We start from the raw sequence: 22,637 nt of genomic DNA, 5'->3' as shown, positions 1-22,637 counted from the left end.
ATCGACCATGGATCCTCAATCCATCCCCAACGTTGATCTCCCATCTGCAGGGTCTGACTCACCCCAATCTAACAACCCTGAAGCTGACAGCTTGGTTTCTCCACTTCCAATGATTGCCAGGCAAGATAACCTCTCGTCCCCGGTGCACAGTATTCTTATCGCATCTCATAAACCTTCCACCAGACAAATCTATCTCAGTAAATGGAAAAGGTTTTCTTTATGGGAAGTAAATAAACAATTAGACCCCTTGTCAGTCCCACTTTCGGTGGTTCTGGATTACTTATCACATCTTTTCCACTCCGGGGTGTCTGCCTCTACTATTCGTGTTCATTTAGCTGCCATTTCAGATTTCTACATTGGTTTTCAGGATTTTGCATTCATGTCATGTAGACTCTGTCAAACTTTCATAAAGGGGGTTCTTCACCTAAAACCTCCCTTTAGAGAACCAGTACAACCTTGGGATTTGGCCTTGGTTCTACAAGCCCTAACAGCTCCCCCCTTTGAACCTGTGTCTTCTTGTGATTTAAAGTACCTGTCTTGGAAAACTTTGTTTCTGGTTGCAATCACATCGGCCAGACATTTGTCAGAACTTCAAGCCTTATGCATCAAACATCTCTACCTTATCTTCCATAAGGATAGAGTATCACTGAGAACTAATTCTTCCTTTTTACTGAAAGTGGTGTCAGAGTAGTCTATCAACCAGTCTGTTGACCTTCCAGTATTTTTTCCTAATCATTCTAACAAGGGAGAGTATTTCCTGCACTCCCTGGATGTTCATAGGCAAATACGATTCTATCTGGACAGAACAAAATCTACCCATAAATCAGACCAACTATTTCTGGCCTTTTCTGGACCAAGACTAGGTCATCATGTCTCAAATGTTACATTGGTGTCATGGTTGAGAAATTGCATTACTTTTATCTACAACAAGAACAATATCACCTTGCCTCACCCAGTGAAAGCACATTCTACAAGGTCTATGGCAACTTCAGCAGCTTTCCATGCTAGGGCTTCCCTCAGTAATATTTGCTCAGCTGCATCTTGGGCCAAACCTCATACTTTTATCTTTCATTATAAATTGGATTTGGCCTCCAGAGGTAGAGCTTCTTTTGGCTCCATGGTGCTCAGGAATGTCCTTCCATGAGGGCCACCCAGGGATACAAGTAGCTGGGGACTCTGTACCATCAGTAAAGAATGAGCGAAGATTAACAACATCAGATAAAGAAGTTATGTGTTACCGTAACGTTCCATCTGTGTTGTTGATCTTCATTCATTCATTACTCGCCACCCTCTGTCCCCCTCCAGATGTTCCTGTTTTTTTCTTATATACGCCTTTATTGTAGGTCTGTTATGATGAGAGGTAGCCTCTACTTTTGTCTGTCAATTTACAAACTCGATCTGAGGTAACAGGGAGCAGAGCATTCTGGGTAGGATCTTGGCTCAAGAGTTTTTGTCTAACGCAAGCTTGATATAAGGCCGGCTCAGTCCCGAGGACGGAACCGATAACCCATCAGTAATGGATGAACGAAGATCAACAACACAGATGGAACATTATGGTAAGACATAACTTCTTTTTCAAAGTGGAAAGGAATGCTAATGAAACAGGTGGGATGCTTAAGAAATAAGGAGAGACTGGGATTTTGGATACAGCCTTTTAAGGAGAATAACAGTAATCATACAGAATATAGATATTCTAAGAGCTAAACCAACACGGGAATGGAGAAAGGAGGGTCTGCCGATAGAGATGACTGCAATTAGGGATATAGACAATAGACAAGAGGGGGCTGGAATTTATTGGAGAAAACTGGCAAAGGAACCACGGTATTGGGAGCAAATAACTAGAGAGGGAAAGATGATAGAATGGGAAGATGCCAAGAATGTATTTGGACTGCAAGTTAGAGACTGCCTTATCTATCAAGAATTGATATCAGAGTATAGGCAAAGAGAAGGAAATAGAGGGTCCTTAATGAAAGACCAGCACTGGTAGAGTTTTTAGTAGAATCTAGTTGGTGTTAGAAAAGGAATAATTAGTAGAGCATATAAAATATTGCATGATGACTATAAGAATCAATCAGAGGAGGTTAGAATGTATTGAGAAGAGAGGCTGGATAAGCAATTCACAAAGAAACAATGTGGGAATATATGTTTGTCTCCCAAACATGTAACAAAATCTAGAAGATTTACGATTTTGCTTGGAAATGTTTACATAGATATTTTTATACCCCAAGTAGACTCCAGGGAATTTTTCCTCAGGTAGACACCAAATGTTGGAGGTGTGATGGGGAAGAAATATGTAACTGGGAATATATATTCTGGGAGTGTAATGAGTTGGCAGACTTTAAAGATTCCTTGCAGACAGTTCTATCAGAAATACTGGGTGAGCCAATTGGTGTAACTAGGTAAGATTTTATTGAGCTTTGAAACCAAATTGGAATTGCCTAGACATAGTAAGGCCTTGCTGAGTCTAATTATGGTGGCTGCCAAAAAAAGCAGTTACTAAAAAATGGAAATCAAAGTCTAAACCAACTGTACTAGAAGTAGTGACTATAGTAACAGAGATAAAACAACTGGAATTGGGATCTTTAGAAAAGGGTAGGAGCAAATTACTTAGGAAAAATTGGAATTGTGGGAACAATGCATACAGGGGAGGAATTAGGTTTAAAAGAAGGCAGCGATTTGAATTAGATATGTAACGTCTGACTGACAATGATTGGGCAGATTATAAGTAATGTATAATGTTTGCAACTAAAATTATGTCAATATGGTTTGTGATGTAAAATACTTGCAACTAAGATTATGTCAATATGGTTTGTTCTCATTTATATAAATGTATGATTGCTTATGGCATAACTGATAATTTAATAAAGATGTTTCTTGTTTAAAAAAACACACAGATTTTGAACTACATCAAGTAAGAGGTTTGCAAATACGAATTCTTTAGAGGTTTTTCATTGTCTAATAACTGAAAAGGGTTGTTAAAAGATCTAAACTTTAATATCTACTACCTTTTTCTGCTTTGGATAGTCTTGAAGCTGAACCTTTCAGGTTTTGTCAAACATTGCGACGAAGAGACTGTTTTAGGCAAGGTAGTAGAAATGCAGTGAGAAATTTGGTTCACAAAAATGAACTTTAGAATTTTGATGTAAATGATAAGAATTTGTTTAATTTGTCAGTATATTCCCTGGAAGAAGGACTATTTGATAAGTTTGAAATTGATTCATCAGAAGATGATGGAAGCAGTTTAGATGTCTTACATATGATTGAATTACTTTGTCTGCTTTAAAATCATGGAGTAATTTCCTGTGTTTGACTCTGTTTGGCAGGATTTTACAGGTGAATTCTTTAACCACAAGAGGCAATATGAAATGTAGTTTAACAAAAGGTGAATAGGAAGTTCCAACACAGTTTATAGTTTACAAGACAGACAAAGGAAGCCACATAATTTATTTTTTTATTTACTAACTTTTTTCAGTGTAACTGAGCAGTGCCCTTTTTAAGTGGATGGCCAGGGAGAAAAGCACCATTATATAGACACCATGGACATCATTTGTATTGTTTCATCATTTATAGTCGGTTTTATTCGTGAGCAACAGTTTTATTATTCAGAGATCATTGACATCAGTTACATCTTTTACAAACTGTTTTCATTAAAAATAACAGTTGCATGGGTTGTATATGATTTTTTTCATTTATTTATATGCAGTGCAGCATAATCAGTATACATAGATTGTCAGGTTTTTACGTAAGAATATTTGTTACTATAAAGACTTGTTCAAAATGTAGGACGTAATAAGATAAGATAAAGAGTTAGAGCAGCTAAAGAAAGGAAGGAGGAGAGAGGCCGCAAGGAAGATAAAGGAGATGAAATGATAGAGGGTATAGTTTTGATAATAGTACATTAAGCTTTGTGCAACAGAGACTAATGGCACAAATTCATATAGCTATATTAGTACCAGTTTAACCATGGGGAGTGTAGGTGCATAGCCATTATAATAGCAGGTGTGTTTCTTCAATTGACATTTAAGGTTTTTCAGGTTACAGAATGTTCTTAATTGGATTGGAATGATATTCCTACTATTATCAATGCAGTGTTAATACAAGGAATATTCTACATTATTGTTAAGATAAGTTATAGAGAGTAATGATTTGTCAGTGGAGTGTAGAGGTCTGTTATTAGCGTAAGGTTGAATGATTGAGTGAAGAGCTGGGAATTTTTCAGTGATGAGCACAATAGAGAATTGTTTAGTGCAAGCCAGTTTAGTTGTTTTAGAGCAGGAGGCAGTGATGTGATTAATCTATATTCTTGGTTAGTTGCAAATTTGGCTTCTTTATTCTAGCATTATCCTAGTTTGGCTGATAAAGAAGAGTTGAGATTAGTTTGAATTATTAGTAGAAAACAAGTGGCTATGTTTTTTAGATTTGATGTGTTTTCTTTATAGCTTGCTGAAGGTGGAAATCAAATCTGAGGTGGTCATTTACAATCACACCTTGTAGTTTGGTGTGGGATATCAGTTCTGCATTGGTCTTGTTGGATGACAGTATATTAAAGGTAATTTTTGGGAGCATTGAGAGAGATTTGGTGGTGAATAGTAGTAGTTTAGTTTTTTTGTTTTGTTTTGTTTTTTGATTCTAACATATGTACCTGTATTAGTAAAGATGAAATCCTTCCAGCAGAGTTGATCCTGACAAAACTGTCTGAAAAGGGATAAGTATTAAAAGTTGGAGACACTACAGTGTTTGTGGAAAATTATTATTTGCTTTACATTAGGCAGAAGGGAAACAGATTTGTTACAGTCAATTGGGAAATGTTGAGACAGATGTGAGATTAAAGCTGCTGTATCCTGCTGTATTCAGAATATTTTTTTTCCTGAAGGATCAAAGTCACTTTGTAATGCAGAACAGGCTAAGGAGGAAATACAAAGTTTGTCCAAAAAAAAGTGAGCTATCAAGCAGAAGAGGACTCTGCTCTCATTCTTTTTATAATAAAGCACATGGCGAGACTTTGCCAGTGAAACCTTTTCCAATGTTCCAAAGGAAAATGCCTGAAAGAGAAAAAAAGCACAAGAGTTGACTAGAAGAATCAGGAATAGCTTGGAATTGAACTGGGTTCTGGTTTTGGGAAGATGAACAGGAAGAAAACTAGCAACATGGAAATTAGTGAATTAATGTGTGATTACAAAGCATCAGTCGCTTTTATGAAATACGTCTGTCGAAGAAAAAGTAAAAAGAATGGACTTGTTGACTTTGCTAAACCTGTGGGGAACTGAAAGGCATTTGCCTCACTTCATGTCATGATGTCATAATATTTGGAAGGACACTTGGGGGAAGAGAGGAGGAAGGAAAAAGGTAACTGCAGGTAAAACAATTACTATTCTTAACAGTATTTATATAAAGCTTTTCATGAAATAAATTGTATGTAAAGCATTTTTAGTTATTGTTGTATGTAACAAAGTTAACAAATGCCTTTTTTCTTTCTTAGTTTTTTTAGTATTAAGGATCATAGGCATTAGAATGCAAAAAGAGAAAATAGGCTAGACAAAAGCATATTTAAGTTAATAGGCTGTAATCATGAATTGTGGAGGTGGGGGATGTGGTACAAAAGTCCATAGATTATAATATATGTTGAACTGATATGTTTTCTCTTGTTTTTGCATAAGTGAATGTCTGGATTAAGACCCTTTTCTTAATCTAATAACAAGTTTTAAATGGAAACAAATAAAGCATGCAAGTTATTTTTCACATCCTGGAGGGAAATAAATGTAAGAAAGAACAAATACCAAGTAATGTAATTAGGAGCACATGTAGTAACATGCTTCTTAATAATAACCTCAACTTTACGTTAGATGAGGTGTGTGTTTGCAGCTATCTATTTAGGACAGTTGTGAAGGGTTGAATTCCAGGGTTTATACTAAATGATTGAAGACGCATTGTTTCGAATGCGTCTTGATCAAACTTGATAGCACGAAAAGGCAAAATAGCAAAACGGCATATAAGCAAGTTCTTTCCCAGGGAAAGAATTTGCTTGGCCGATTCCGTTACTTTGCCGTTTTCGTCACTGTAGTGTGATCACAGAGTTGGTATATTTACATAGGGGAGTGTGGGGGCACAGTGATGGGTGTGTTTGTTTTTTTGTTTGACTGTTTTCATTAAAACAAAATGTCTTCTAAAACCTGAGAACTCTAAGGCTTACAGTTTGGATAATTTAGATTTCATTTAGGCTTGTGTTTTCCAAGGACAGGTTCAGTATCTTAAGAATGATTTGGAAACCAAATACAAGGAAATCTTACCTACTTAAACTGAAGAGATTCTACCTCTGACATCAAAGTAAGGGACAAGACCCAGCATAGACCATGATATCCATGATCCTCAAATACCTATCAGAACTTTAAAAATTAGAAATGTCCTGTGCCTCTTTAAGGGTATACATCTTGGCTGTTTCAGCCTTCCTGCTTGCCTGCCTTGGGATCTATCTGTATACCATGTAAAGCAATTCCTAAAAGGGGTTCTTCACCCAAGGACCCTCAGCCAGGAACCTGCTGCATCACAGAACCTCAACTGTGTCCTTCAGAAGCTAATACTAACACTTTTGAACCACGTGCTTCTATATTGCTGAAGCTCCTGACCTGGAAAACTGTCTTCTTAGTAGCTGATGTTACTTCAATCAGAAGAATTTCAAACTACAGGCTATCATATGCTTATGTTATTCCACACAGTCACTGCATGCACCAGCCCTTCTTTCATGCCAAAAGTAATCAGGCCAATCACCTCCCATTGTCCACACCCCAGGGAAGAGAAGGGAGGATTCTACACTCCCTGGTAGTGCCAGGCAATTGAGATATTACTTGGACAGAAAAAAAACTGGTTCTTAGTTATATCCTTAGATTAGAGTAGGGAGGGAAGGCCTGTTTCCAAAAAAAAAAAAAAAAAAAAAAAAAAAAAAAAAAAGCAGACTTTCTCTAAACGATTAGTCCAGTGTATTTGTTTCTGTTACTTTTTCTTAACAAGATGGTACCAGGGCAGGTGCAGGCTCATTGTACTGGAGCCACCAGAGCCACTACTGCCTTCCTTAGGGGATCGACACATGTAGTTACCCAGTCCAAAGTTTACATGCCAACAGAGCAGGGTTTGCCACAGCCATCCTTCAAGGGTTACTTCAGCCAGCATTTCCTTAGAGCCCCCCACCTATTGGTCTTTTTGCTTTGTGAGTCTTCCCAAATGTGAAGACTACTGTAATAGTGAACCAGTCAATGAGCATAATGCAGTTGTGTTCCCAACCTTCCATAATTGAAGATTTTCTAATATGTTCATTTTTGCAGCACTACCTCTCTCTGCACTCTTCTCTGCCTATCATGTGGACATCTGCAGGCTAGGGTTGTACACAGTCAACCCTCCTCCTTACTTCCCTCTGTACTATCAGGTATACACAGAACTTATAGAGAGCCAGCTTTGGAGAGGGACTCTTCTTTTCAGACTGCTGTGCACCTGAGCCCAGATACATCTAAGTTACTAGGACAAAAAAGTGCATAACACAGCACAGATGGGCATCCCTATTACAACACAGATGTGCCTAGAGGCAGAATGATTCTAAGTTCTGGAAGTCAGCTGGACAACAGGTCATTTGTGGCAGAAGCCCCAACTTTTAAAAACTGCTACACCAATCAGTATACTTAATCATCTACAATTATGGCAAGGTCCTAACACTGCTGTAGTTTCTTACACCCAGCCTGCAAACAGAATGGTATAGCTGGGACCCACTTTATAGCTTGTATTGCACATCTGCTAATCTGCTAATTAAAAATTGTTGTTTATGGCAAATTGTCATCACTGCTGGGATCACCTTATTCTGTGACTTGATGTTCATGTTGAGATTGCAGTGATGGGAGCCATTGAACCCGCATCTTCACACAGGTGAATTGGAAAAGCATGTTTATATTTTGTTGCAGCTTCACTTTATATTTTTGCCATGATTGTTTTCACTGTCTCTACATTCTTGGCCTAGGTTATAACTGAAAACGGTCTATGAACCAGTTCACTTATCCAGTTAACTGTATTAAGTAAATACATAGACATACAGACAGATAAATAGAAACATAAAATATTACCTAGATGAACTATTCTTTGGTGTAACTTGCTAGAAATAATTAGAATGTATGTGTGTCAAATGGAAGATGCTTAGAATCTAGAAACAGTCTCTTTTGGGAGTAGGGTACAGCCACGTAAACAATTCAAGTCAAATCTAAAAAATTCTTCAATCTTTACTCTTGTATGCCCATTCACAGCATCAAGTTCAAACAAAGATCCTCAAAGTGAATTTGGATGGTTTGTCTAGCTGATCATAAAGAACATAGTTTGCAGGCTTTCAAACTGCATTTTTCCCATAAAATAACAATAATCCCAAATGCCAAAGCTGATTTTCAAGCACTGCTTAGCAGTATCAGCACCTCTTCATAGCACTTGCGATGAGTGTCGCACATGTTGTTAGAAATAATACATTTTAAGTGTCAACTGAAAAGCTGGCCTACACATCTGCATTTAGACTCCTGTATTTTTCCATCCATGACTGCTGATTTTGATGGTCAGTTGTTCATAGGTTCATAGGTTCGTACTAGGCTATCTGCCCTAGGGCATTTATAAGCCTAGCTAGTGTGTGTGTGTGGCTTTCACCACCCTTTAGGATGAGAATACTACGCCCATTTAGGGTTTAGTTTACTGTGCCTCTGTCTAGTAGTGACACAGAGATGACCCCTGGGGTAAACCTACGATCTCCCATCCACTCGTCAAGATTTCTCTTGAATAGAGTTAGTGAGGGGCTCTGCCTAACATGGATTGGGATTCTGTTCCAGAGTGTAGGGAGCCTCTGGGTTATGAATCTGTCCCTCCAGCACGTCCTATTTATTTCTGTGTTGAGGTTTAAGTCTCTTGCTCTCGTGGCTCTGATGGATTTGGATTTTCTGAGGTGGAGCATGTCTATTAATTCCGGATTGGACATGGCCTTGTACGTCAGGCACAGATCACCTCTGAGTAGGCGGTATGCGACTGAATAGAGCTGGAGTTTTTCAGTCGGGCAGCATATGACATATGTTTAAGACCCTTTATCCTCTTGGTGAGGAACTTTTGGGGTCTTTCCAACTGCTGCAGGTGTCGGGTGAGATACATCCCAAATGGGGCATTGTACTCAATCATTGGCCTGATAAGAGAAGAGTATAGGGGCACAATGACCTCTCTTGATCTAGCTGTGAAACCCTTCATGATAAGGTGGGCAATATAGAAGGTCTTCCTAACCACTTTGGCAATGTGAGTGTCAAATGAGAGGTTACTGTCAACCTGGGTCCCTAGGTCCCCGATTACCTCTTCCGTACTTAATGGATTACCACCTATGTGGTAATTTGTGGGTACCTTGTTTTTCCCAAAGGGTATGACTATACATTTTTTGGTGTTCAGCTTAAGGCCATGGCTCTGGCACCAATTATCCGTTTCTATGAGGCCTCTCTGAAGGATGTTTGTGTCCGCTGGAGTATCAATTATGGCGCCCAGTTTGCAGTTATCTGCTAACTTTGTCAGCCACGATCCTCCTATGTTTGCCTGTACCTCGGAAAAATAAATGCTGAACAAGAGAGGTCCCAGGACTGAGCCCTGTGGGACACTGCTTGTGACCAGCTTAGAGTCTGACATAGCTCCAGCAACTCTGACCCTGTGGGTTCTGTCCTTGAGCCAGTTTGCAACCCATCTTGTGACATATGGGTTTACATTTAGGCTGGTGAGTTTGTCTATGATGCCCGAGTGGGGTATTGTGTCAAAGGCTTTTGCAAGGTCAAGGTAGGCTGTGTGAACTGCCTTACCCTCATCAATGGCCTTAGTGACTGTTTCAAAAAAGTCGACCAAGTTCAAAAGGCAGGATCTGCCCTTGGCAAAGCCAAATTGGGTAGGATCCAATGTCTGTAGGTCCCCAATGTCTTTGTTTGTGAGTTCCATAATGATCCTCTCCATAGCTTTGCAGACCAGGCTCGTCAAGCTTATGGGTCGGTAATTTCCAGGGTCCGTAGAAGCACCGCCTTTGTGAAGTGGGACCACTGTTGCCGTACACCACGTTTGAGTATATTGGCTTCTTTCTCCCTACTACCATATATAAGCTGCATACTGTGCAGTTCTGAGTAAATTATTTAACAAGACAGTACTTCTGGGTTAAAAAAATACTTTGGAGTCACCAAAAGAACCATGCAATAATTAACACTAAACAGCAAGTTAAGCAGTAACAGACTTTCATCTTTGATCAACTTAGACTTCTTCAGAACTCAGCATGGCATTAAACATTTTTTCTTAAATGTACAGATTACTCTACCTTTAAAAATGTTTAACCAATCACAGTCAACAATTCTTCTTCATTAAACACTTAAAGTTGATCACTTCATTCAAGCCAGGGGATATAATGGCATCAAGTGTAATCTGCCATATTAATAATTTTTTTTCTAAAGAAAATTACATGACATTGTGTAATATTCTGCTATACAAAATAAAGTACAAAATGTGAAGTTTTCAAAATTTGAATAACTTAAGGTATGCTTACATAGGGCATTCACAATGACTTTATTTTTAATTGTCTAATTGTATAACAAAGCAGAACATTATATTATCAAGATCTTGTCTGGATATTTGACAGAATGGAACAAGAGTTGCTGGAGCTTATAGTTCAACAACATAGAAGTGAGTTCCCTTCTTTGATACTGGAAAATGTAAATCTTTGTAGAAGTATTCAGTGGGATCTATTCTGGTCAGCTTAGGAATAATATCAAAAATTTGTTTTTTTGTCATTAAAAACATTTTGAAAATGTTATAAAGGTACAGAAACAGAATACATTTCAAATAAACTGTAATGCCCATGAAAAGGAGGATGTTTATCCAGTTTCATAGTAAAGCCATCTATCCAAGTATGTCAACCAATGAAAAGAAATCGAACATGGGCAATTCTAATTCTTCTGCAACTTTTGAGTTTAAGAACAACACACTAAAGGGTTTCCGGCAATTGGCTAATAGAAGGAACAATAGGTCCCAACAAGATCTGCATTAGGATTTCAACCAATATTAAGTAAATCAAGATTTTTTTGAGGGAGCCAGATCAACAGACAACGGTACAGTCAGTGTGGACATTTCAACTTTTCAAGAAAAGATTGCGTTTCTCTTCATGGTAAGAAACATTTGGTAAAAGAGACAGTTACTGTAGGTTATGAGTATAATTGTGACACTTTTTCACTAGAGAATATGCTTGGAACTGAATTAAAAATGATTTAGTGAAAGGATTACATAATGACTCCTGCATAAAAAAGCAACATTTTGATAATGCCATTTTGTGAGTTTTGTAATTCTGGTTACAATGCTGTAAGAAATAATAACATAAAAGTGAATTTATTTGAAGATTGTGGTTTTTCAGAAAACTTTAAGAACACAGTATAGATGAGCAAAGTATAACTGAGGAAATGTTAATTATGTGTGGTGATGTTCCTGAATAGAGTAATTCTGTACAAGATATTTTATTTATATATTTGTTTTTTACCAGTAAAGTTTACTGATCATAATAGACCATTTACAGGCACAGTTCAGGTGAAGAAATTCACAAACAATAAATAAATAAATAAATACAATAAGAAACATGGAGTAATTACAGAAAGTAGAGTCCCACAGCTGATTGAAATAATTGTATGTAATACAAAATATAAATGTAGCATACAGTGAAGGACACATACATAAGGTCTAATCAGAAGAGACAGACATACATTGATAATTTAAGCAGCAGTATTTTTAATGAACTGTCAGTTCTAAAATAAATTCTCTGTATGTACTACAGTTTGTGGCTTTAAAGTGTGTATAAGTACATTTAATGTTAAATATTTATTAACATGCATGTTTGGTACAAACACCATGTTTAAAACAGTCTCCATAATCCTGCTACTAATCCAACTTTAACTGCTTTTTCAAAGACTATACACAGATGAATTTAGGCAAATATTGGCAAACTTAAGAAAAAGTTTTATAGTTTAAAATGACATGAGTATGAGGCATTAAATAAATTAAATAAGAATAAAGAATTAGGATACATGAAGGCAATAAATGCAATCAACATAGTTATGTATATAGATCAGTACACAATTAGAACTGGAATTGGGATCTTTAGAAAAGGGTAGGAGCAAGTTACATAGAAAACATGGAAATTGTAGGAACAATACATGCAGAATAATGTTTTGGAGGAGGACTGAGGTTTAAGAGAAAGCAGGAATTGATCAGTTTATGTAATGTTGGATTTGAAGTGTATAATGTTTACAACTGGGAATATGTTAATATGGTTTGTTTTCTTTTATATGAATCTATGTTTGCCTGTGCCGTAAGTGATAATTAAATAAAGATGTTAAAAAAAGTTTAGTTGTTTGCACCTGCAGGCAGCTTGCCAGCAATAAGGAAATTATTCACATTTTATGTTCAGGAACAATAATTGCTTCATATTGTAAAAAACATCTACAAGGGAACGTAACATACTAGATATTGTTTGCATTCCTAAAAATTACTGTTACTTCATGTCACGTTTTAACACATTGATGTACAGTGATCATGGGGTTATAAAGGTTAGTTTGTTGCTGGATAATCCTGCCAAAATGAAATCTAAAGCAGTACACAAACAATTAATTACAGATTGTATGGAAGCAGAACAGTCACTATATAAAAGTAATTGGAGTAATGCGTTCAGTGGAAAAACTGCAGAAAGAATATGGAAAGTTTTGAAAGAGAAATTGTTTGAATGCAAAAACTCAAATAAAATGATTAACATCAAGATCTAGGCATACAGCGTTAGGGGGATATATTTCTATAAAAACAAGACACCTGATTAAAGTGAGAAATATAAAACATAAAAAATGGAGAGAGGTCAAACTCCAACTTTAAATACTAAAATAAACAAGCTGGACAAACAAATTAAGCATAGTGTGAGACAAGATCAAGAAAAATTTGAAGAAAATGTATATAAAGATACAGACCACAATAGGAGACCATTTTGTAGACACACAAGATGCAGAAGGAGTAAAGACATAGAAACCTATAAACCGTGTGTTGATTCTAAAATGTATTCTAAGACAACAGAATCTTATGAAAAACAGTTTGGCTTTGCAAAGGGGTTGATAAGTTTTCCTAGTGACATCCAGGTAACCTCAGATACTGAAATCAAATTAGATTATATTGAAAAAGAACTATGCAAACTGAATTCAAACAATGCACAAGGAGGATAAAGAATTAGTAATAATGACCTGAGAACAAGAACTTACAGTACTGTTGTATCTATTATTTACTAGGTCATATAACTATGATGACATTCCTCAAGACTGGAGACATGCACTTATTAAACCTGTCTTTAAAGGAAATGGGTGTAGTACAAACCCAGTGTAATACAGATCTCTAAGTCTACTTTCATGTTGTGGAAAAATAATGAAGAAGGTAATATTGGATAAGATATTGTCATAATTGGAAAGGTTGGGAGTTGAAACTATATCCGCATGCATATTTTAAAAAGAGTTCTGTTACCACCTGTAACATAATGTTCTGTGACAATATAATAACTATGAATTAAATGTGGCGGTGATGTCATTGTATATAGATTTAACTTCAGTATTTGACAGGGGCATAAACAAAACATTGATCAGTAAATTAGTACAGCTATGTGTTGATGTATTCTTGATAAGATGGATAGCTGCATGGCTTCCAAGTAGGACATTTCAAGAATCATGCAGCAATTGGACTGGTGAAATTCTTGCTTACAGTCAGGGTGTCCCATATGGCTCTGTCCTAGGCCCTTACTTATTTAGATTATATCTTTCAGATCTATCTTTTTCATTTGAGGTTTTCTGCTGTCTATATGCTGATGACTTGAAATTTGGTAAACTGATTACATGTGTTACAGGTAGGGATGTCTGCAAAAGAACTTGACTAAATTGACCATTTGGGCATAGGAGACTAATATCCTGATAAATACATCAAAGAAAAACAAAGCATATGAAATGTGAGAGACATAAATTGAAAGGGAAATATTTTATACAGCACTCAGTGATTGAAACTGTTGATTCATTTAAGGACCTGGGTATATGGATAGATCCAGCTTTGAGTTTTTCTAATCCTATCAGCCAATTGGTTAATGACAGTTATAGAACAAATTTATAAAGTCTAGGAAATCAGAAAGCCAAACATGGGTATGGAACAACAATATGGAAACCTTATAAGAAAACAAGCGTGAGTAAATTGGAAAGAGTACAGCAGAAATATACCAAGGTCTTCCATGCATGTGAAAATTTACATTACTATGAAAAACTAAGTTATCTGAATTTGTACAGTGTTTCCTATAGATATTTAAATGGAGATCTTAGTCAGGTGTATAGGTTATTTAGGTATATCTACCTCTGGGAATGTTTAGGGTTATCAAAAAATAGTTGAGATTCATCGGACAGCTTATGTAGAAGATTGTATAGGAATGAAAAGCTTACTAATTGGCTGTCTGAGAGAGCAGTTGATGCATGGAACAGACTATCAAAATACATTAAAGCAAGCACTAATTTAGATATTTTTAAGAGCAGTCTGGAACATTATTATGCGAACAACTGTTTTGGTATATTGGTGGTCTAGAAGGGCATTAATGCCCATCCTTGAAGTATATGTATATATGTATATCTGTATGTAAAAAACTGCTAACATCTTTGAAGGAATCTTTCCTTTAGAACATAATATACAGAGTTCTGTTGGCCAGCTGCATTTACCTGTAGTCTTCATGTCTCCCACTGAGGGCATCTGCTAGTGGAAAAACAAGCTAAAAAATATTCACATTTAAGAAGCCTAGCATTCTCCATGCTTTCCATCATTTTATCTTATCTTTCAAGCACATTTATTTAAAAGAAATTGTCCATAGCTCAAACCAAAGACCTCAATCCAGACATCTACACTTGCAAAAACATGGGACATTATTATCTTAACTATACAAATAATAAAGTCAGTAAACATTTGCACCCCAACTTCATCCCAGCAGCTGAAGATCATATTATATTAACTTACACTTGCTGTTGTCCAGCCTTCCATATCTTGATACAGTGTAAAACCTATATTTATTTATTTAACATATGTTTACCGGGAAAGACTGACTGGGACAGAAACCATTTTCAGTGGAGACCTGGGGGGAAATGCTCCAGATGCATGTTTTTGGAATGGGGGAGGAAACCTACGTGGACGCAGGGAGGGCATGCAGACTCCGCACAGAAGGCACCCCAGACAAGAATTGAACCAGAGAACCACTTGCTATGAGGTGACAATGCTAACCTCTGCAGCACTTTCTTAGAACTAAGAAAAACTTCTTGTTTTCTTTAATATTTTAAACATGTTCATCAGTCACTGAAACTCCTCACATTTAAAATATTCTTAACTGCACACTGTACAAAATTGCACTACAATGTAACAGCAGTTTATATCATGAAATGTTTTGTACAGTTATTAGTATTTACAATAATTTTTACAGTTTTCCCTTGTGTTCTTCTAAATATTAATGACATAAAGTAGGGTGTATGCTTTACAGTCCACCCACAAGCTAAACAAAGTCAACAAAATTCCAGTCTTTCTCAGCTATTTCTTTTCCTTGCAAAGCCGTATTTCACAAATGTGATCGATGTTTTATAGCCCTCCATTTATTCACCGAGTTTAGTGTTGCTGGTGGGCTTCCTATTCATCTCTGTCTCAAATCACCAGACTGTGGTTCAAGTCCAAGATACTCCCAATTGTTCTAGTCTGTCATAAAATTAATATGGTCTCTTTTTCAGGTTTCTGTGAAAAAAGTTCAGGTTCTCTCTGTGTGCTCTCTCTGTTCCTTCTAATTATTTTTGAAACAGGTCTTCTTGAGAAGCCTATTGCTCAACAAGCCTTTTCTTTATTTCATCTTCTGATTTTTGCAGTTTTATTAGTTGATCTGAATAACTAGTTAAAGCTTCTCCTATTTTTTTTTTTCAATCCTTTTGATATTTGAGTTGCTATATTCCTTCAGTATTTCATTTATTTTACATACCTCTGAGTACATTTGATTGTTTTTTTTTTCCATTACATTACTGGGAGCTATCTTCTGTACCAAAGCTGAACAGCTGCAGGAATCGTCCCAGCTAGAGTTTTCTGTTCACTGTTTCTAGCTGATTTCCTTTCAGGTTCATCAATTTTTTTTTTGCTGGCATCCAGGCTATGTAATAACTAGTCAGTGGCATCATTTTATACAAATAACAGTTTTATTGGCTCTTTTTCCTCAGTTTGTCTTTTCACACTGAATACTTAAATACTTAAATAGAACATGCTTGAGAGAAAGTTATGTGTCTCAAAGGATCTCCACACTATGGAATAAACTCTCCATCTATGTCAAGCAGAGTTCATCCCGTGGCCCTGTTCAAAAGAAACCTTGATAACTGGATGGGAAATCACATATTCACACCTACTGGCCCTCATATTTCTGATGGACAGAGGTCAACAGTAAGTCAATTAATCCCCAATTAACATAACTTCCCACCTTAGCTACCTCTTTACTAACATACCCCACCATATAAGCGTCCAAGGAACTTGGGGGAAGAAAAACAGGTTGGGTTGCATGGCTAGGCTTGTAAAGACCCTGGTGGTCGTTGGCCTACTGTAAATCTCTGACGCTCTGAAGAACATTTTTCATTGTTTTTTGTGCTTCTCAGTAACCTGATTAACAATTTACATGTGTGTATTAGGAAGCTGTACACAAGAATGAATCACAACTCTGCCCTCAATAAAATGTAACATGTTCTGTGGTGCTACGGCCTTGTACCTGGGATTTTAAGTTAAAGTGGGGTGTGGAATTGAAGCCACCCACAATAGAGGGTATTATTTTTGAATGCGTGTTAATATTTTAGGAAGTGTGGCCTTAATCACTGCTTTCAGGATTTCCTGACATAGTTATACATGTGTTTATTTTGTTTTTTGTTGAATGTCAGTTTCTAGCTGAATATCTCTATTAGAGATACATAAAATGGATTACTTTATACTCTGTCCAAACATCTTTTTGACTTCTTTCCTAAAGTATGTAGAAGACTTCTCATTCCTAGTCTTTATCCCAAAACCAGCCTTACATTGTGAGTGAGATACTCTTGCCCTCTGTCAAGCATTGGGTGTTACCTCTGCTGCTGCCGTTCAACTCATTTAGCAAGTGTGTCTGCTGTTGTGGAGTTTCCTCCTGTAACACCCACCTGTGAGTAGCACTGAGTACAGGCCTCAAGAAGTGATTATCACCAGTACAGTAAATAAATGATCTTCAGCGCTCATCGATCTCTGGTTCTAGCCATTTTTGTCCCAAGTTAATAAGCACAATCATCTGGGACTTTGGGTGATGTTTCCATGAAATACACCCATGCATGGAATCTCTGAGCTGTTTCAGCAGGTATGAACCCACTATGGGATAATTTCTCAGCCTTCAGCATGTTTTAGTTGTTCACATCTGTAAGTTCCGAAGGTCTTATCCACAAAGGAGCAGGGCAGTGCCTGTGGTTGGTTCAGCTTAAGGTCATCTTTATCACTCAGTAGTCCATTTTGAAAAGTCAGTAGAAAAGTTTTTACATTGCTGCTGGTGTTCATTTTTTGCAGGAAGAAATTGACTGTAGTGATCAATGTTCCCACTGAGTTGGGGATTTATGTTCCCAGGCTGTAGTTTTTTGCTAAAGTTCTAGTGTGTTGCTATAGGGCAGTAATACTATGAAACAATTTGGTTCTTCCTGTTCAGTCAGCCTGTAGTGAAAAATTAGTTGTAGAATTTGCTGTGTGGCAGCACTGATATAAATTTGTCTCTGTGGCACCTGCACTCTGCTGTAGACTGACTGGTTCTACAGATTATGACACAGGAACCAATAAGACCGGTGGGCTGCATGTTACCCATGTAGTCAAGTATAATTTTTTTCCTGAAAGAGTCACTGTGACATTTTCACACTATACATGACCCTTACCTATGCTTTGGTAATCCATAGATGCAGTATTTGTCCCACTTGCTGATTTTGTTTACTTTTGCTTGACAGGCCCCTTTATGATAATATAATATTTATATGACTGTCAGTGCCTCAGAGATGCAATAAGCTTGGAATGTTCTGTGGAGACAGAATGCATAGGTTTATAAGAAGTTACTAGGCTATTGGCCCAGAGGTCCTTATAAGCCTAGCCAAGAATTTTGCCCATGTTCCCACAGGACATGTTTATAGTTTATCCAGCCTTTAGTATCTGGGGACATTTAGGGTGCCAACACTAGGCTGCCTGTAGCAGTGCAGTGATGAGACCTGCTGTCAGGATATTCATTTGTGCTGTGGCTTTATCAGTAGTGCACCAGTGCACTGTAGAACTGAAATGCTTATTGAGCTGGTGTTTTTGTTTGTCCACTGACATATGTTATTCTGTTTATAAATTGCTTGTCTGCCAGTGCTGCTGCTGAAATGTCCTATGTACTGTATCAGGCATGTAGCTCAAATGCCTTTCACTGTCACAGATAATTAAGTCTAGCTAAAGGATGTCACTACTAACAAATATCCATAAATTCATAGTGGTATAAACAGTTTCAGTTATATCAGGTGTATATATAACACCCCAATGCATATGTGTGTATATATATATATATATATATATATATATATTTAGAGTATATCTCAGAAATATGTGTTTGCAATTGTAAGGGGTTGACTGGGTAGTATTGAATTTAAAGTATTACCAGTCATGAGTGTCCATGGCTCACAAGTGTACAGAATCTAGGAGCTGTAGTTATGCATGGAGTGCATGAGGACCACTTTCTCTCTACTGTTACATGGCATGGCATTATCAGCATTATGGAAATGTCACAGTGGCTAATGTCAAGGGGTGTGTATTTACAACTGTATCATATATATTGTGTGAAAAGGAGGTGAACAGCAGGTAAATTAGACAGTCTGTTGCATTTTCTTTCATATCAGTTTAGTGATGTAATCTAATGTAAAACCTGCCTTACAATTTGATAAAAAATCTGCTGTACTTTGTTCACTGAAAGCACTATCATTAGCATGAAATAATTTGAAAGAATAAATGTATATGCATAATGATTCTCTGCAGATGCAGTTTGTCAGTGAAAGTACTGCTGAATAAAACAGTACAGTTTTCTACCTGACCAGTGACTAACTTGAATTGTCTACTCTGTTAACTATATTTAGGATGCTTGCAAAATAGTGCTTGGCAAGCTGAGGTCAACCATTGATTTAACCTTTTTGCTTTCTGTCTTCACAGCTTAGTTGCCTGCAAATCTATGCTGCCTCCAGCCAAAACATGACTAGGGTACCCAGCCTGCACAGTGAGGGGTGCACTGAAAACCCAGTGTATTACAGCTACATATCTGTCCTGGCACTCATTGCCACCATAATGCTGGTGCAGGTCAGTCACATGGTGAAAATAACACTGATGTTGATGATCACGGGTGCAACAGGCGTAGTAGACATTTATGCTTGGAGTCACATCTTTGATGAGTATGACAAGGCTCGTTTCAAAGAATATGTGTAAGTATTAATGGAAACATGGTTCTCAAGAAATTATTATTTTTTTACAAGAACTCCATATCTCTGCCGCACTCTTTGCAGAATGCTGTCTAGTCTTTCAACAGTTGTGCTTCCTTTTATAACCATAGTTAGCCATTCATGTTAGACATTTCATGTTTTATTATGTTAAGCATGACCACCTTATCAAGCTCTAGCTACTGCATTTCGCTTAAGGACATTTTGCTAAAGATCTATAACTGCCAACTGTCTCATCATACGTATACACTAACTACCAGTCATTTTATACTTGTAATGGACATTAATTTTATATTATATAACATTGTCTTCCTAAATCAAGTTGTGAATACATTGTAATATAGTTTATTTTAATTGCCTTGCTTTGTAAGTGACAGAACCCTGTAGTCACAGTGAGTGTTGGAATGATTTATTTTGCTGAATTTCTCAGAGAACAATAAAGCAAAACAAAATGTCAGCCACCACTTATAGATTTCAATAGATCTCTCTCACTGTACTTTGTCATTTAGACTCCCTATCTTCTAAAAAAAAAAAAAAAAAAACAGAAGGAAAATGGTTAATTATGTTAAGCCGATTTAATTATCTTCAGTCATAAATTGAACATGTAACAAGTTTTCCACATGGAAACAGTTCACTGATTTCCTGCTTTGTTTCCAGCCATATTTTTTATAGAGTAACAGTACAATACTATATTTCCTTTTTTATAGGCATGCTTTTTACAAAGTGGCAATAATATACTTCCATTTTCTTTTATTTCTGGTTTTATTAGGAGATGTGTTCTTTATGCACTTTAATGTGTTGAAAACACATTACACTGTGTTGTATTTATACACTTGCCTATTATTTATAGTGGTGCTGTATTGTTTCTGTTTCTGTCTCTTGTGTCTCCACTGTGTTTGTACCACCCACCCTCCCTGTTCTTGTGTTGGTGCTAATCTTGGTGGCTTTGAAACTGCCCGCCCCTCTTGTAAGTTTGTATTTGGATACTCCTTCTGGGCCTATCTCATTTGCTTAAGTCAACTGAATGCAGTGAGATCATATTTTGATTTCAAGCACTCCTACTGTGTACAAAGAGAGCATTTAAGAAGGACAATCCGTGTAGCCTCTTAATCCTGCTGTGTTCCCTGCCTCAAAAAAATAAATAAATAATTATATATATATATATATATATATATATATATATATATATATATATATATATATATATATATATATATATATATATATATATATATATATATATATGTATATATATATATATATATATATATATATATATATATATATATATATATATATATATATATATATATATATATATATATATATATATATATATATATATATATATATATATATATATATTTATATATATATATATATATATATTCAGCTGCTGTTACTGTAACTGTCTTAGTTGCTGTTCTGTGGGCTGTTATCTGTTCAGTTGTTCTTACTCTGCACTTATTGCTGCTTGTTAGCAGCCTTCTAATTTAATGCCTTCTGCACTTGTGTTTTAGTCATTTGTTAATTTAATTGAATTTAATTAAACTGTATTTGCCGTAATATTGATATATGTGTGCTAGCCTGCACTGCATTTGAATTGTATTTACTGCTGTTTTAGCTGCTTTTCTGTAAAAAAAAAAAAAAAAAAAAATTCCTAGCTTGTTTCCTGCCTTTCCTGTAACTTATCTAGTCCAGATACAGACTTGCTGTATCCAGGACTGTTTGTAAGCTCCTGAGCCCCCAAGCCTTTCTGTGTTGGAGGGAAGCCTTCTAGCTTATCAGTGGGAGTGGTAAGCACTAGGTAGCCTATCTACCACAAGAGGAGAGGTTTCTGGCCCATAAATTATAGTTTATTGGCTGTTTGGGAAGCTCTTCCATCTCTTTCAACCTTCTGATTCAAAAGTCTGTGTTTGTTTCCTGCCTTTCCTGTTACTAGTCCAGGTACAGATTTGCTGTATCCAGGACTCTTTGTAAGCTTCTGAGCCCCCCCCCCCAAGCCTTTCTGTGTTGAAGGGAAGCCTTCTAGCTTATCAGTGGGAGTGGTAAGCATCAGGTAGCCTATCTACCACGGGAAGAGTGGGTTTTGGCCCATAAATTGTAGTTTATTGGCCATTTAGGCAGTTTTCCATCTCTTTCAACTTGCTGGCTTAAAAGCCTGCATTTGCGCTTTTTCCCCACCTTTTCTGTAACTAGTCTAGTCCAGGTACAGATTTGCTGTATCCAGGACTCTTTGTTAGCTTCTGAGCCCCCCAAGCCTGTCTGTGTTGGAGGGAAGCCTTCTAGCTTATCAGTGGGAGTGGTAAGCATTAGGTAGCCTATCTGCCACAAGAGGAGTGGTTCCTGGCCCAGAAATTGTAGCTACTGGCCATTTGGGCATTTTTTTCCCATCTCTTTCAACTTTCTGGTTTAAAAGCCGCACTTGCGCTTGTTTCCCACCTTTCCTGTTACTAGCCTAGTCCAGATACGGAGTTGCTGTATAAGCTTCTGAGCCCCGCAAGCGTTTCTGTGTTGAAGGGAATCCTTCTAGCTTATCATTGGGAGTGGTAAGCACTAGGTAGCCTATCTACCACAAGAGGAGTGGTTCTAGTCCAGATATTGTAGTTTATTGGCCATTTGGGCAGTTTTTTTCCATCTCTCTCAACTTTCAGGTTTTAAAGCCCGTGTTTGTGCTTGATCCCCACCTTTCACATAACTAGTCTAGTCCAGGTACAGATTTGCTGTATCCAGAACTGTTTGTAAGCTTCTGAGCCCCCCAAGCCTTTGTGTTGGAGTGCAGCCTTCTAGCTTATCAGTGGGAGTGGTAAGTACTAGGTAGCCTGTCTACCACAAGAGGAGTGGTTCTTAGCCCAGGAATTGTAGTTTATTGACCATTCGGGAAGTTGTCCATCTCTTTCAACTTTCTGGTTTAAAAGACCACATCTGCGCTTATTTCCCATCTTTCTTGTAACTAACCTACTGGACAGCACTAGAAAGCCTTAAACTGATATAAGCCTTCTAGCTTAAAAGAGAGACTTTGGAGTGATTGAGTATCAGTTTTCTGTATTTTCT

The 22,637-nt window shown here is 37.0% G+C and overlaps 1 protein-coding gene across 1 annotated transcript in view; it reads left to right on the top strand.

Annotated features, from left to right (window-relative positions):
- ADCY3 (adenylate cyclase 3) overlaps positions 1–22,637 on the top strand; it is a 2,166,879-nt gene that overhangs the window by 1,763,779 nt on the left and 380,463 nt on the right. The window contains exon 13 of the mRNA XM_044062394.1: positions 19,303–19,568. Within this exon, the coding sequence (XP_043918329.1) occupies positions 19,303–19,568 (266 nt within the window). The remainder of the gene's footprint in view (positions 1–19,302; positions 19,569–22,637) is intronic.

The sequence above is a fragment of the Protopterus annectens genome, chromosome 2.part1, assembly GCF_019279795.1.
Source record: "Protopterus annectens isolate FY-2018-M chromosome 2.part1, PAN1.0, whole genome shotgun sequence".
Taxonomy (NCBI): Eukaryota; Metazoa; Chordata; order Ceratodontiformes; family Protopteridae; genus Protopterus; species Protopterus annectens.
Note: the sequence above shows the minus strand (reverse complement) of the source record. Positions and strands in the feature narration are given on the sequence as shown.